Source organism: Coffea eugenioides, chromosome 4, assembly GCF_003713205.1.
Source record: "Coffea eugenioides isolate CCC68of chromosome 4, Ceug_1.0, whole genome shotgun sequence".
In the NCBI taxonomy this organism is placed as follows: domain Eukaryota; kingdom Viridiplantae; phylum Streptophyta; class Magnoliopsida; order Gentianales; family Rubiaceae; genus Coffea; species Coffea eugenioides.
In genome coordinates, this window is record NC_040038.1 from 42,363,823 (window position 1) to 42,380,279 (window position 16,457).

A 16,457-nucleotide genomic window follows, 5' to 3' on the forward strand; every position below is an offset into this window, starting at 1 on the left:
TTTCAGACCATAATTACTTAATCAACGTTTAATCAACATTGGTAATTCTTTTCTTCTACCTAAATAAGCATCTGGACATGAATTTATTCAGAGAATGACTGGTCAAATGCACTGGCACAGTTCCTATTGAATCAGTGCTAGGCGGCGGTAGAAAAAAAAAATTCAACAAAACCTACAAAGCTAGAAAATTAATTGCCACAACTAATGTAAATATGACAGTCAAAGCTAGAAAATTGTCTTGGTCGACAAGATTAATCCCTCAAGATAGGGAATCAAGTAGAAGAACGAAGCACCTAACTAAGCCACAACTTAGTTGCTACAATTAATATAATCGAGTCAAAGTTGAGCTTTGACGAGCTCGAGCTCGATTTTATTTTGCATTAGTCGAGTTTAAGCTCGAGCTCTTGCTCATCAAGGCCAATTGAGTTTAATCAAGTCTAATCCAGATTAAAAAATATAAATTTGTAGTGTTGTATATAATTTTAAATAAGGGACAAAATAGACATTTAATATTAATAAATTAAAAAAATTTTTAAAATCATATATATGTGAATCTCGATTGAGTTTGACGAGTTTTCGAGTTTCATATATTAAGTTCGAGTTCGAGCTCGACTTGTCAAGTAATTCAAGCTACTCGAACTTGAGTTCAAACTCAGTCAACGAGAGTTCGAGTTCAAACTTTAACCAAGCAAACTCGCGAACTACTTGGACAAGACAAGCATACTCAAATTTGCAACTTTACAATAGATGATCTGGATCTAACGTATAATATGCTTAAAAGCATTAAACACTATCTTGACTCCGGGGACAAGGACAAGGGATCTGTCTCAGCATGGCACTCTCCAGTCGTTACTTCAGAAGGGGGCCCAAAGAAAATTTTTCTTGATAGGTTTATTAGCTGTCAAGAAGTGAAAGATATGATACAATTAGGTAAATTATGGTACAATTATGTATACAATTAGGTAAATGGTCATAAAAAAATGACAAAATAGGTAACTGCTCTTACCCTCATTGGAAGTGAAGAACAACAAAAGTCATGAAAAAGGCTATAAAGAAGCTAAATCAAGAACATGTATTATACTCTCCCTTGCATGCATATAACCAAAAAAATTCTTAGTATTGAGTCCATTATCATTGAACAAAAATAACACAGTAGATAGAAGCATATTCTTTAAGAATAGCAATCTAAACTATAATAGATAGATATTACAAAAGAAACACTTTCAGAATACTCATTTGGTTGATCCATTGTCTATGGATTAATAGAGTTTCAGCTATGTTTCTCACAGAGATTCAAACTAATTAAGTTAATATCTTTCATCCCAAACTTTTGGTTTGCAAGTCCCCAGGACCAGACAAGTTGAATCATATACAAAACTTGTTGTTTTGACATTCTTTTTTCTTTTCTTCGGAAGAAAAGTCGTTTGACATTCTTGATTAAGGACAGTATTGACTCAGATATGTTCTGTTGGATCACAAATGATACCTTTCCAGTATTGGGCATCAACAGAGAGAATCCCTTGGGTTTTTGTTGATTGTTTGCAAATGACATGCATCAGTTTAAGGGCATGAAAATAATTAATGCATATGGACTCGCACCTGATCGCTAATTCTTTCCACTGTGTCAAAAAACCCAACAAGATTCTTGCTGCTGAGCCACCTCCAAGTAGCGTGAAAGTACACAGGGATTCGAGCCTCCTCAATTATTTTTATTGAAGATGTAAGATTGGGTACAATTGAATATGTGCAGAGAAAAGAATGCACAGTATTAAAAATGTAAAAGTCATAATTCATGCTTACCTATGCGTGTGGTGTATTTATTGAAACGGCAAGACACACAGATGTATGCATGGGGCAGCTTATTATTTTTAGGGATGGCAATGATGACGGGCACGAGAGAGTAACCGGGCTGGGGATGGGGTGAGGTGGGAGTTGGGACGGTGGGATTTTTTTTTTCTCCCATTTTAAATGGAGCGAGGGATGGGAAAGGATACCCTCGTTCCATCCCCGCCACTCAAATAAATTTTTAAAAATATATATACAAACACACACGCACATATATATACTTATGCAATTACTTGAATTCTTTTCCACGTAGTGTAAATTGTTTATCAAAAAATAAAAACAAATATGATGGTTATGAATTAGATTTGCTATTAAACATAGAGAATTGAATTCAAAAACATCAGCATGACTTTTAAGGTTGATTTCACATTGAATAGTTAGTGAAGAATTTAAAAGAATGATTTATAAAATTGTTAATTATGTTATATATGTAGACAAATAATGTCAAAATAAAAATTTATAATTATAATTAGCCAACCATGAGAGCGCCCACACAGGCATGGGGTGGGGCGGGAATAAGGGAAGCTGGAGATGGGAATATGGGATGGCGGTGGAAGGAGATTTTAAAACATGGGGCATGATCTGCTTGGTTTGTTTACCCGGAATGGAAAGTGGAATCGACCAACCACATAATTTCATCTCTACAAGTCCAGTTTGTTTAAGATCTGAGCCTATACCACAGAAAACAAAACAAGGAAGATGCGGCTCCTCTTGTTTAATTGGGAATTGACCGTAGGTCCTTAAAGTTGTAAGAATTCTTAAGGTAGCTGTTAAAGTTTAAAATGAATTTCAGTCCCTCAATTCTCACCAATTCTGTGTATCTGCAAGATGATATATTAACACGCTCAAAAATGCTATCTTGATCTTTTAGAAGCAAACCATCTTCGGAGAGTTAAGAAAAGAAGAAAATGGAAAAGATTTCAAAAGCTTTCTTCTTATTGAAGAGGTTTGAAAACGAAAGAAGAAAAAGTACTTATTTTTTATGTGACTTTACATGTATATTTAGTTGTTTGAAAGTATTGATATCCATTTGACGGGCAAAATGACACAGGAAGGAAAGCACAAATTTGAATATTTACGAGCACAAACAATACTTAAAATTTTAAACTATGAGTCATTTTTCTTTTCTCTTTTTTTTTTTTGGCTGCAACGATAATATTTTCATAATCTAATCTATCCTGTTCTGTAGGGGGAGGGACCCTAAAGAGGTCGTGTAAAGGGTTAGCAGGTATACAGATTTAACTAGATCAAATGGGTGTTCTGACACCTTCTTTGAATATTTTCACTGTATATAGGGTTCAAACCCCTGACATACAGTCCAAAAAAGGACTTAGATGGCCACTGAATGATTCATTTTTCGCTGTTGTCATTTGAGAGTTCCGTAAGAAAAGTAAAACTTGGATTGCATTTTCCGTCATTTTTTATGGAAAAATTACTGTAGCGATTTGATATATGTGAGGGAAAAAGGTAATAGGGAAATGTGATCACGGAAAACGACAATATTTTCCGACGGAAACAAGCAATCCAAGCATGGCAGCATTTCTTTACTCATGAATAAAATATGTAAATATCTCCTTAATGAAGTTGAATGTGATGAAAACGACAAGAAAGTTCTATAAACCAAGTGTTATTAATTTATATGTCATGAACAAAATTAGACCAAACAAGAACTTTAGGGACCAATTCAACAACTCACCACAAAACCACTCTATAAATATAAATCCTACCTGGTGTTATATGCTGCAATCAAACTCCCACTTGCCAGTCTCTATCCTACCATACTCCAAAACTCCAACTCAGAGCAGAATTTAGATTTTATTAGGCCATTTCTTTACTCTCTTCTCTGCATCTTCTCTGAAATGGCCGCTGCTACAGCTGGGCAAGGCATCAATAATGCAAGTTTCATGGAGCTTCAAGCCATGAAACACTACTCAAGCTCAAAACTTCCCACTTTTGGAAGGCGGTCCGCTAATATGTCCATTAAAGTAAGGCTATTGATCTCCCTCCAACCTTTTTTGCATGTTTTCCACCAAAATTCCTTCTTGTTTTTTTATCGGTAAAAGGGCTCTTCTGGGCTTGACGAATTTTGCGTGTTATGACAGAGATATGTCTTTTCATCGTGTTCATTATCAATGAACGGTTGCCAAGGTGATGATCATGACCCAAGAGCTCCCATTGGAACCATTGAAACTCGGACTTTTCCCGCTGTTTCTACTCCGGCATTGGCCGTAGAAAGTCTCAACGCAGCCATTGCTGATATGCAATCACAGCCTTCAGCTTCTGACTCCGGAATCATCCGTCTTGAGGTTGGCTCCTACTGCAATAAGCTACACAAATCTTCACTTTTTTTTTTTAAGGGTAATAAACAAAAAAAAACTCCTATGATGTAGCTATTCTATAGAAAAACCCCCTCTGGTGTAGTTATCCTATAGAAAAGCCGCCTATGATATTAAATCACATGCGTTGGTACCTCATGATTTAAAGTAAAGTGAAAAATTGATGGAAGCCATTAGATCTAACGTGTTTAATGTAAACACGTTGGAATTGCACGTGATTCTTTTGAAAAATAGTTTTTTACGACAAAATTTGATCTGATATACCTTTTTTGCCCTTCAAACCTTAATAAAATTACCATGGCTCTTCTTCAATTTCGCTCCAAACTTGTAGAAACTGACGATTTTTGCTTTATATTATTAGTGAATGAAATTGATGAATAAAAAATCGTTTGTTTTTTACTATTTTTTGCTTATATTATTAGGGTATGTTTGTCATTTCACTCAAAACCATTTATTTTAACGATTTTCATCAATGTTTCAAATTATTTTAAACCATGAGATACCGACACGTATGTTTCTTATCCTTTTTTTCCCGTTTCTTTGGGGGGGGGAGGGGGGACCATGTGAGGGTTTCGTTTGTGAAAAATGAAAAGAAAATTGTTTGCCACGTGGTTGGCACAGGGAAAGAGGGCACTGGATAATGCAATCTTCTTTGCTCATATTTTTGCATGAATCACTCATAAACTCAAAAAATTTGGATGACTCGATTGATTTCACCCCAAAAAACATACTTACCAGAAAAATAAGAGAGAAAAGGTTCAAGAAAAAGACAGAAAGTAAAAGGGTACAACATTTTTTCTTTTCTTAATCGATAGAAGATTTTGCACATCATTCTAGGAGTAGGAAAATGCCTAGGAGGGGTACTTCTTATTTTGTTGTTTTTTCTGAAATCGTGTTTATACAGAAGAATGTTGTTACTGTAGGCATTATCTTCCTAGGCATATCTAATAATTTACCTGAACTTCAATTTTCTAAGTTTTCAGACTGGGTCGTGGATGACTTTGTAATATTTTTAATTATTTTTGCTATATACATTAGTATTTTTAAGGTAGATTTTAGCACTAACTAATTTGAAAATAGCTCTTACTTTGGATCTTCTAACTCAAAAGTCATTAGTTAACAACTAATTCTAGTCAACCCTCCTATAGGCTGGCAAAAATAGGGATGGACGCATGTCAAGTTTTCATTGATCAGAACCTTCAAAAGAACTTTCTGTGTATTTTACCTGAAGGTGTCAAAGTCAATTTGTTTTGGTAATTCATATGTCACCCTTCATATCTAAGACAATAATGTATTAAAATCTAGGATATGTTTAAGCTATGGCCTAAGCAAAGACCGTTGAAGATTGACTTGTCCAAACATTAAGGGTTAATCATCTGTCAACATTGGATAAATGACAACTATAAAATTCAACTTTTATACGTGTGGTATAGATTCAATGGTGGTAATATATACATATTGTTAATATATATAAAATTTACTCAAATATTAAACCTCCTTAAAAGAGTAACTTTTAATGTAGACGTTGCTGCATATATTAAAATTTATATCTTAAAAAGTATATTTATATAAATCCAAAAAAGTATATTTCAAGTGTTATATTTATAAGATGTACAGAATGTCAAATATACTTTTTAAGATATATTTCAGGTGTCATATTTTCATAAATGTAAGATTAATTGGGCAAAGTAAATAAATACAAGGGAGGGTATGTAAGATTAAATAGGATATAAATGCAAGGGAGGGTAATAATTATTAGTATGTGTATATACATAGTAGATTAGGTAAATATTAGATGTGTTAACTGGTGCCCATAAAAAAACCCTTCTTTTTTATCTCTACTTCATCCAGTAGGGATGATGCTTAATGCAAGTATTTAAACAGGCAGCTATAGAATAAACACAACTTTCCATTGTCAAAATTGTTAGATGATATCATGTCTCCTGTTTGTACTCTCGGTATGAGTGGATGATTTCTTTAATTAAATCCAAGTTGAGTTAAGTTTTTTTGTAACAAAGATTGGTCAACTAAGTTGCTTAAGATACAATTGGAGTATTGGGAAAGATTTAAGGATGCAAAATGTTTTATTAGTCACCCTTAGAGTTTTGTACCTTACATTATATATATATATATATATATATATATAAAGAAAAAGAGGACAGGAGGGTTTAACAGCAATAATTAATCATTCCTTTCAACTTAATTTTGTGGGTGGGGGGGGGGAACATGCATCATGAAACATGTGCAAGTAGGCGTTTTTACGAGTTGAAATCAGATGGGTGCTATTTTTAGGAATTTTTGTAAAAAAATATACTGTAGTGATTTAATGTATATGAAATAAAACAGTGATTGAAAAATATGTTCACGAAAATCGTAAAAATTTTTTTTTAAAGAAAACCACAGTCCAAACAAGGCCCCTAACAGACCGGTGTTTCATAGAAATTAAATTCTTGAACGAGAAATGAGAAATTAATTCATCCTCGATCACTCCACTTACGGATTTGAGTGCGATAGTCGCCTTAAATGCTATGCAGTTGAATTCTTGAAATGGCATTGCTCACCGAGATAGAAACCGACTTAAGGCTAATTATTCCACCTTGGCTGAGGCAAAAATTATACTCCTAAGATAGTTTTATCAGTTTGTATAAATTCCTTGGTATATTTCGTAGTCATAATAGAAATTAGTTCGTACAAAAAAAAAAAAAGAAATTAGCTGTGATAGCAACATCTTAAGGTGAATGAATGACTAATGTGATGAAAGAGGCAGAGTGGAATGATTGTAGCTGTGATAGAAAACAAAGGTCTCAATCATCACAAAAATAATATTTAATTGTTCATGCATGTCTACACCAATACAAAGTTTAATTCCTTAATTTTAGATGCATAATTGATTAATTTTTTTTTGTTAATAATTTTGGTTTTTTTGGACAATAACTAAAATGATCCCTCATATATTAAAAATCTTTTTCTAGTCCCTAACATGTAAAACAACGTAAAACGATTCCTTATATATAACAAATGTGCCAATTTGGTTCCAAAACCTATTACCAACGAAAAAATTTTGGCCCAAAAATACTCGTTCAAATTATGTGCATGGGCAAAAAAGAAACAAGGATACTATTTTCCACAAAAAAAAAAAAAAAACCCTTCTATGGTCCATCACGTTTTCCCTTCCTAGATGTTGTGATGGGAAAACTTTTTTGAGGAGAATGTTATTCTTTTCCTCTTTTATCCCTAAAAGTATAAGCAAGTGACTTGGGCATGTATATGTTGGCTATAAATTTTGGTAGGAAATAGGTTTTGGAACCAAATTAATACATTTGTAATATGTGAGGGACTATTTTGCATTGTTTTATATGCGAGGGACCAAAGAAAGATTTTTTTTTTTTGAAATGTAAGCAACATTTTGGTTATTTCTCCTTGTTTTTACTAATTTTCTTCTACCTTTCTATTTATAACATGTTTATGATGTATTTACTGCCATTAGCATAACTTTATTATAAATTATTTGTTTATGATTAAAAAGAAAAAGAAAACCTTGACACTGTCTCGTAATATTTAATGTAGTATTATTTTATGACGGCTTCCTAATTGCATTGCCAAATAATATTTTCAAGGGGTTGTTAAATTTTATTTCTAGTAATTTCTTTCTTTTTTTTTTCGAGTCGAACTATTAAATTTTTTATATTTTTAGTCCTCTAGCTATTGTTTGCATACTTTTAGCCCTCCATCTTTTAGAAGTGTATATTACTTATCCTTTCGTCAATTTCAACTGTTACGCCTAACAAAACTAACTTAAAAGCGACGTAGTTTTGATCATCACCTTCTTCAAATTACAATTGGTCACCGCTGCAATTATTGGCTGCGGCTCAATGATCCTCGACTGCTATTGACCAAGAGTTGACCGCTACTTTACTATGGTTAAATTGAGATGAAACTATATCTGCACATTCCATTTTTTTTTTTTATGTAGATTTCAAATTTAGGCTTAATTTTTTTGTGAATCTTGCTATATGTGAGTGGATTTGATATTAAATTTTGAAAAATATAGCTCTACCTCTACTTTACAAATCCTTTACCAAATCTTTTAGACTTACATCAAAATGTTCTTAAGAGCAAGAGAAGTCTAAGAAGACGAGGAATTTGGCACGAAATCATTTAATGTTTCACAACCCAACTTTGCACTCTCATAACCTATTTTCAGCTACTTCAAGGCTTGCTGTGTATCAAATTTTCTAATATTGTATACCAATGAACTCCTGTGCCACGTGAATCGCAAAATATATGATTTATTTGATCCTATAAAACCCCCCAACCCCACCCCCCCCCCCCCCTAATTTGATGCTACATCTTTCACTATGTTAACTAACTACACCTTTGATTTTTGCCTGTGTATCGAAATGATGCAGTTTCCGTTAGCCTTAACGGCTCAAATGAACTAAGGGGCAAAAAATACATGCTTTTAGAAATTGAAGGGTTAAAGATATATTATAAATAATAGTTGTAGGGCTAAAAGTGCATAGACTTGATAGTTCGAGGGTCAACCAAGTTTTTTTGTCCTTTAAAAAAAAAAAAAAGAATTTCAATGTTGGTAATGAGTATTGCTAATTGACTGTTTTGCCCCTTGGTTATTACTTATTAACCAAAAATTTTTTGTTGGGAAAAAGGTGCCAATACTAGAGCAAATTGAAGCACTGGACTGGCTTCATTCACAAGACCAAAGTCTTCATCTCCCACGCTGCTTCTTTTCCGGTAGAAATCGAATCACCATTTCTGATTTATCTCAGAGCATCAATGGCAATGCCTTCAATCCCCGTACTTCCACTTCAGTCGAAGACAACGACGTCGTTAGCGTTGCTGGGGTGGGCTCTGCCGTCCTCTTTCGCAGCCTTCATCCCTTTTCTTATCATGATTGGCTCTCAATCAAGAGGTAGTACTTACCCTGACCCAACATTCACATTCTTCTTTTCCTTTTTTATTTTGAGTTTTCAGATGTATTTCTGGTGATGTTCTTGATTAAAGTGAAATCCCTTTTCGTAGTTTTATCTGTAGTTTTCCGGAATGAGTGTTGGATGGTTCTTGAAGTATAAATGCTGTTTCTTTTTTGCTTGCGATAAATGGAAACTGGGAAGAGGTCTGTTATCAGAATGCTAAGATGCAGCTAAAGTTTTAGTTTTTTTTTTTAAAAAGAAAAATCTATTTACAAGCTGAATTTGTTCAAATCTTTAGCTTTTGTCAGAAAAAAACGAAAAAAAAAAAGAATAAATATGCTTTAAATTGGCTGGATGATGATGGCAGTGTTGAAAATTTGTACGGATCAATGATAATTTTGTCGAATACATTCTCTATAATCTGTTTAATGAAGAACTTCAGAATGTTCGGGTTGCTTTCCAATAAAGAATTAAAGAGAGATTGGACGTTGGTAGGAGAGCAAACAACAGTTGCGATGTGCCATTTGGTCTAATTATAATGCATCTTTTTAGTTGGACACAGGGCTTGCTGGCGGTCAATTTTGTTATGACCTTATGCTAACAGGATATACTGCTCTTTTCCAATAAATTCTGAGGTTAGGCCGTTCCATGGGGCAATAGATGTTGATCTAAAATGACAACTGAAATGTCTTCTAGATATTGTGAAAGAGGAAAGATGGTCTGGTAATTTCTAGACAACACGTTATAAATTACAGATGACTGGTGCTGTCTTTAATAAATGTTTATGCAACACAAAGTGAAACTTTTAAGTAATCCAAAATTCGAATTGGGGGTTGGGGGGGGGGGAAGGTTACTGTTGCCACTGCAGTTATCTTCAGTAAGTGCTTTGCTTAGTGTGGTTTCTTTCTTGTAAGCTGAAATAGTTGCTTAGCCAGAGAGTTATTTACCTGTGTGGTCAGTTCCAACACGTGGAATCAGCCATGGTATTAGAATATAGTGAGATACACGCTTTATCTGTTTGGAAGTTAAAATATGCTCATCAACCAAAATATGTAGACATTTTGGCCGTTACAATTTTATGCTTGATTTGCTATGATCATGGATGATCTTGATGTTTTTGATCTTGGTCATTTCCAATTAATATTTTGGCTGGGTGTTTGGCTGAGGCACTTATTCTGGTGACATTTCAGTCCTTGATTTATAAGTATTTTTATTTCAGAATTAGGCAACTCAAGTAATAAATGGACACAATCTAAAAATGAACCTTCAGATGTTATCAAAGCATTGGGATGCAATTGTATTCTTAAAGTGGTTAAACATAGATGACTAGTCTGAAACTTTGATGAATACAATGATTAAGTTTTACCTTTTTGTTACTTTGAGCAAAGGTTTTTGTCCAAGAACTGCCCTCTGATTCGGGCATATGGAGCTATTCGGTTTGATGAGAGGGCAAGCATATCACCAGAATGGAAGGCTTTTGGTTCATTTTACTTCATGGTTCCTCAGGTGAATATATGTCTCTGTCTAACAAAGGTTATTTATGGACATGTGTTTCCTCTGGTACATGTGATTGGATTTCTATCCATAAATGACTGGATGTCTCTATGCGTCGAACTGACAGGTTGAGTTTGATGAACTAGAAGGCAGTTCAAAAATTGCTGCAACTATTGCTTGGGACAATGCTCTCTCATGTACATATCGAAATGCAATAGCTTCCCTTAAAATGACAATGGCCAGGGTATGTGTTGTACTTTCTTTCCTCTTTTGTCCTGAATAGTTCTTTGCTTTCCTCTCCCTGTTTGTATGTTCCAGTGGGTTCTAATGGTGCAGTGCACAAGTTATTGTAGATCTAATCATCTTCCACTTTTAATTTAATTTAGACATTTAATGCAGGTTTCCTCTGTTGTTACGAGGCTAAGGCAAGAAGCTTCTCATGCTTATATAACAAGTACTGATCATGATCCCAGCAGAAAATCATGGGACAAATCTGTAAACCAGGCTTTGGAAAGGATAAAGGGAGACTATTCACTATTAAAAAAGGTCTTGGATTTTTTTGTGTCCATGCAATCTGATCATTGTGTTCTTTATAGCATTATAGAAGAATAGTATGATAGCAACTGGATATTCTGTGCTTTATCTTATATAATAAGCATTGAAGGTTGAGACTAGGTGTTATATATATTAGTTTCATTATCTGCAATGTTAAGGTTGTTGATTATTTTCACTTCTATATTGCCTACTGTTGCTCATTCTGCTTGCTAACTTGTTCTCTCTTCCATAACCTTCTATCTGTATATGTGTAGGTTGTACTTGCACGTAGTAGCAAAGTTGTGACGTCGACAGATGTTAACCCTTTGGCATGGTTGGGTAGTCTAAAGGTCGTTGTTGCATTTTTTTCAATCAAAGTATTATAAACTATCATCCGTTGATTCTTTCAAGGCTCACAAACTTTGGATGCTTAAACTGCAGGGTGAGGGAAAAGATGCTTATCAATTTTGTCTTCAACCTCCAGAATCTCCAGCATTCATTGGTAACACTGTAAGTGGGCCGGCGGTGATACGTGGTCAACATTTTTTATGTATCTTGTTTTAGTTTTCATAGTTTTCTGCCCATTACGTTGTTAATTAAGAACAAAAATGTCGCACCTAATGATAAATTTAGTGGTGGAAAAACCTGACGACAATTATGGACCTTTGCCTGCTCAAATACTTTGATTAATCATCGCGTATTCAACTATTTTCGTAGCCTCTATGAGAAAATGCTGACAGTACTGAGAATATTTAGTGATCTGTCTTGTCACTGTCTTTAAACTCTTTTCTTGAGGAAGAATTAGAATTGACATATACAAAGAACTTGATATCTGTCTCAAACCTGCATTCATGATGGAGCTAACTTGTCTCGTATTAACCCAAATAACTAAATCGTGAGCTTATAATAGTCTCTTCTTCCATTTACAGTGTCCAATCACTTTTACCCCTTTGTTTAATGTAAATTGTGCTGGTTTATTAAAAAAATAGAACTTTTGGATTGTTCTATCCTCTTTTTCATCTCTAATTATTCATCTATAACCATTCTTTTTGGATAATGCAGCTTGATAGCTGCCCAGGGACTGCCATTCTATAGGACTATGGCTGTTATTTTCTGCATTGTTGCTTCATATTTTCTGCATGACTGTTCTTGTTATAAAGTGGGCTTTTGAGGATATTGATCAATAGGCGTGGTGGTGTGGTTGGGTGAGGGGGGAGAAAGGAGAGTCGGACTGGTTAAAATCCATTTCTTGTTGTTTCATAGGTGGCAGAGATTGCTTTTGTATATCTTCGAGTAGTGAAACATTTACTTTCTCCTAATTGGATATATCACAATTTATTGTGACTCTAAACAAGTAGCTGAAGAAATACTGTGTTATAGTCTCCTTGTTCGGTGATTGACTTCTGGACATATAGTTACGAATCTATTTGCATTTTGATTATTTGTGTTTACACTGTAGCCAGAGCAACTATTCCGTCGTGATGAGTTCAGCATTTTTAGTGAAGCTTTGGCTGCAACCCGAGCTAGAGGAGGATCAGAGTCTTTAGATCTTCAGATAGCACATGACTTATTCTCCAGGTTTCGTGCTTTGCTATTTATAGAGCAACAAAAGACTTGTATTTATCTTGGCACTAGAGATGTTATTTCTTGTTTTCGCTCATTTGTATTGACAGTTTGTCTTGTTCTTCCATTCATCTACAGTCCCAAGGACCACCACGAGTTTGCCATAGTACGAGAAAACATAAGAAGAAAACTAGAGGCAAGGAACTGAATCCCTTCCCAGAAATTTTTAGCATGCAACACTTTAATGGAACTTTGTTATCAGCACAAAGGCACAACATATATCACTTAATACTGTCTATTAGTTCTTCAGTCCTTGAAATATGACAAACGTTTTTTCCTCCCTCATTTTCTTGTAGGCTGTGTGTTCCAGTGTAGTAATTAATCCAGAGAAAGTTGTAAGAAAGCTGTCCAGGGTTCAACATCTTTATGGTCGATTTTCTGGGACATTGCGATCTGAAGATGATGAGGTAAAACCTTTTCTTTCTGCATATTTCTGTCAAAACAACTGAAGTTTCACTTTTAGATGCGGGAAACTTCTACAAGATACTGCATTTTTTTCCCTAGAATTTGTCTCTCTTGACACAGCATCCTCACTCCAGATTAGTGAGAAGTTGTAAAGGGATTCTTATATTGTTACACAAGAATAAATTTTTTGAACTGTGGTGGATCATTATTTACAAAGTTATTGTCTCCTTTCATTTCTGAAGTGCTGACTACTTTAACTTCCAGTTCACAATATTGTCTTCCCTTCACCCAACTCCAGCAGTTTGTGGCTTTCCTACTGAAGTGGCACGGGATTTTATTACAGACACTGGTATGTGGAAAGTGATACTCCAATTCAGCATGAATATTTTGTTCTCATGATCTCTGCATAATGTAGTTACAGTCCTTTTTTTGTTGTGAAGTTAACATAACTAAAACTCAAGGTCTATTAGGTCAAAAAAGGAAAAAAGAAAACAAAAAACTCAAGGTCTATCTATATGATCTATTATCACTTCTAAGATTGTGGTTGTAAGATTGCATCAAGTGGATGTGTTGAATTATATGCATTCAGACGAAAAATGTACTTATAGTACTTCACAATGTTGTGCGACTGATTTGATTGATATTGTTGGAACTCGTCATCGCCTTTTCCCTTTTACATGCTTGTGAGGTTACAAAAGATCATATTCAGATCATCTATCAGACTATTTTTGGATTCTGTTGACGTTTTCATTTAACACAATGAACAACTAGAGCTATTTTTATCTAAAACTTTGTTCTACATTGATAAATATTAGTGCAGAAAAGTTTTGAATCCTTTGAATCATGCATAGAGGATATTCATTCTGCACTTATCTTCATCCAATATTGGTTACAGCTGTTATGATTGTTCTGCAGCATAATGAACAGATCACAGGTCTGGATATTACCTTACATCATTGTATGTGAAATAACAATTAATAACGTTTTACAGAAATGTTTGACCGAGGGATGTATGCTGGTCCTGTTGGTTTCTTTGGAGGAAGACAGAGTGAGTTTGCTGTTGGAATCAGGTCTGCTTTGATTGGAAAGGTGAGGTTAAGTAGATGCATTTACTCGAGTATCATGGTCTTTTCCACAAGCACTAGTTTTGCAATCTTAGAACATTAATTGCATGATGGTATATGAAGCCACATAACCAATGTTAGATTGTGATTGTTCAATGACATTATGCAGTCACACAATTGACATATAAGCTGATGTGATCAATTTAAATCTAGGGCATTGGTGCACTAATTTATGCTGGACTTGGCATAGTTGAAGGAAGTGATCCAGCTCTAGAATGGGAGGAGTTGGAGCTCAAGGCATCACAGGTTCGTGCTTTATAACGACATAGTTTCTGTTTTCTGTCTATCACATTAATTGCCATGATTCAGTTGCTCGGGTAGGAGTGTTACTTGCAAAACTAAAGAAGTTGTGCAGTTAAATATTTATTTGTTCTTAAGCGATACCTGGAAGAACTACTGCCTTATATGCTCTTCACCTTTCCTGCTTTGTTTTTGTATCCAGTTTATGAAATTGATGAAACTAGAGGTGCCCACATTGGCAACAACAGTGTAGTAGGAGGAATGAACAAACACAAGGTCAGTAGTTCCAAAACATTTGCTGCAGTCTGCAACTTCAAGCTTGTACCTGTAGTTCTTTTTTATTTTCTTGTCAAGACTCAACATTGTCAATAAAGAGCGAAACTTTATTTAACATGAACCCAGCTTATTATGTTCGCATAGGTGCATGACATTATTATATAAATGAAATTAATAACTAATATAAGTCTAATATAGAGGGCAAGGAATATTATGGAATATATTAGTACTTTAATTATAAAAAAGGGCATGTGGCCGTGTCAGGAAAATCAAAGAGCATCTATAACTATAATCTGTGTAAGTACTAAAGAGACACTAGCTTCAGATGTGCTATGACTGAAAATTTGGCAGCTAATTAGTGCTGAATGGTTTTGATCTCATTTATTGGAAATGCAGTCAAAAGATGTAATGTATTGTATCATCACGTTGATTTACTGAACCATCTTTGACACCAACTCTTATGATGCTTGATTTAGTTATTAAGGATAGCAAGATCGTAATCCGTTCTCAGGCCACACTTCCATTGTATGCTTCAACCAACGACTTCAGGCAAAAAATTAGATATTTAAACACCAAACCATTAATTCAAATACAAATAAGTAGCTCAGAAAAAAGAACTACCCAGTACATAATGGAGATATATTTGATAAATTGGAGACATGTAAAATTAAGAGATGTGCTCTTGTGTGCAGGCATACTCTACTTACTTTTTAGCTTGTTATTTCTGAGATTTTTTTTACTTTTTCAGTCCAGCTGGTGGTAGATATTGGAGTTGTTAAATATTCAAAATCCTGCAAAATTTGCAGATTGCTCGGACAAAGTTTAGCATTCACTCATTTGCGTAATGATTAATGCATCATCTTCAGCATAAGCAGCTGGGCAGATTAAGGAATACTTGTTGATGTTGGATGTAAAGAAGTCTTCTCCTTTTTCTTCTTTTTTCTTTTCACTGTTATGTGGCTTCATCTAAGCTACCAAACTCTTATTGTAAGAATGCTTTAATGTCTTTCTCCAGTTATATGACATACCACAGAAGAAAAGCATTTATCCCTTGATCTTTTGCTCAAGCTTATCTGGTTAAAATGCTTCAGAATTCATTGCTTCTTGGCTGACCTCGCATGCCCTCATCTAGAAAAGGAAGGGAGTTAAACCGTCTAAAACCTAATCCAGACCCTTTTATAGTAGAGGCAAAGAAGGAACAAAGATTGATAGATTAAGCCTGTGATGAAGAATAACTCCATCAATGACATGCTTCAGTTTGGTGAGCTGTTGCTTGTCTGTGAAAAAGGCCAACCTGATGCTGGAAATTGAGTATCAGGTGGAATGGGAGTTGGCCAGGCGAAATTACTTGTTTTAGGGGATGGTGCTGAACTTGCCAAGTATTGGTGCAGATGGAAGCCAAGCGGTGTAATTAAATTGGGTTGTGCCAAGATGAGATCTAATTGACTCAAGTGAAACCAACTAGGCAAAATTGCACATCTATCTAAGTCCTTTGTACAACATGGTAATCTGGCCAAGTTACTAGGATCTTAAATCTGAAGATCTTGTTTAGTCATTATACTTGGCATACGAGGTTAATGAGCCAAGTTGGTATAATCAATTTAATGATTTAGTGAACTTATAGAAGCCTAGCATATGCACTTGAAATT

At 34.7% G+C, this 16,457-nt stretch overlaps 1 protein-coding gene across 1 annotated transcript; it reads left to right on the forward strand.

Moving 5' to 3' along the window:
* Positions 1–3,793: 3,793 nt before the first annotated feature.
* Positions 3,794–15,843, forward strand: LOC113768576 (isochorismate synthase, chloroplastic). Its single transcript, XM_027312993.1, has 16 exons — positions 3,794–3,830; positions 3,948–4,151; positions 8,849–9,111; positions 10,501–10,618; positions 10,734–10,850; positions 11,006–11,152; positions 11,416–11,490; positions 11,582–11,650; positions 12,600–12,718; positions 12,842–12,899; positions 13,060–13,170; positions 13,433–13,517; positions 14,160–14,257; positions 14,446–14,538; positions 14,735–14,808; positions 15,557–15,843. Exons 1-15 carry the CDS (start codon positions 3,819–3,821, stop codon positions 14,783–14,785), a joined length of 1,620 nt encoding a protein of 539 aa, XP_027168794.1. The 5' UTR covers positions 3,794–3,818; the 3' UTR covers positions 14,786–14,808; positions 15,557–15,843.
* The last annotated feature ends 614 nt before the right edge of the window (positions 15,844–16,457 follow it).

Coding starts and splice junctions, on each gene's coding strand:
- LOC113768576 (XM_027312993.1), top strand. Junction 11,491..11,581: donor CATGGTTGGGTAGTCTAAAG/GTCGTTGTTGCA, acceptor CTTAAACTGCAG/GGTGAGGGAAAAGATGCTTA. Junction 13,171..13,432: donor TGCGATCTGAAGATGATGAG/GTAAAACCTTTT, acceptor TTTAACTTCCAG/TTCACAATATTGTCTTCCCT.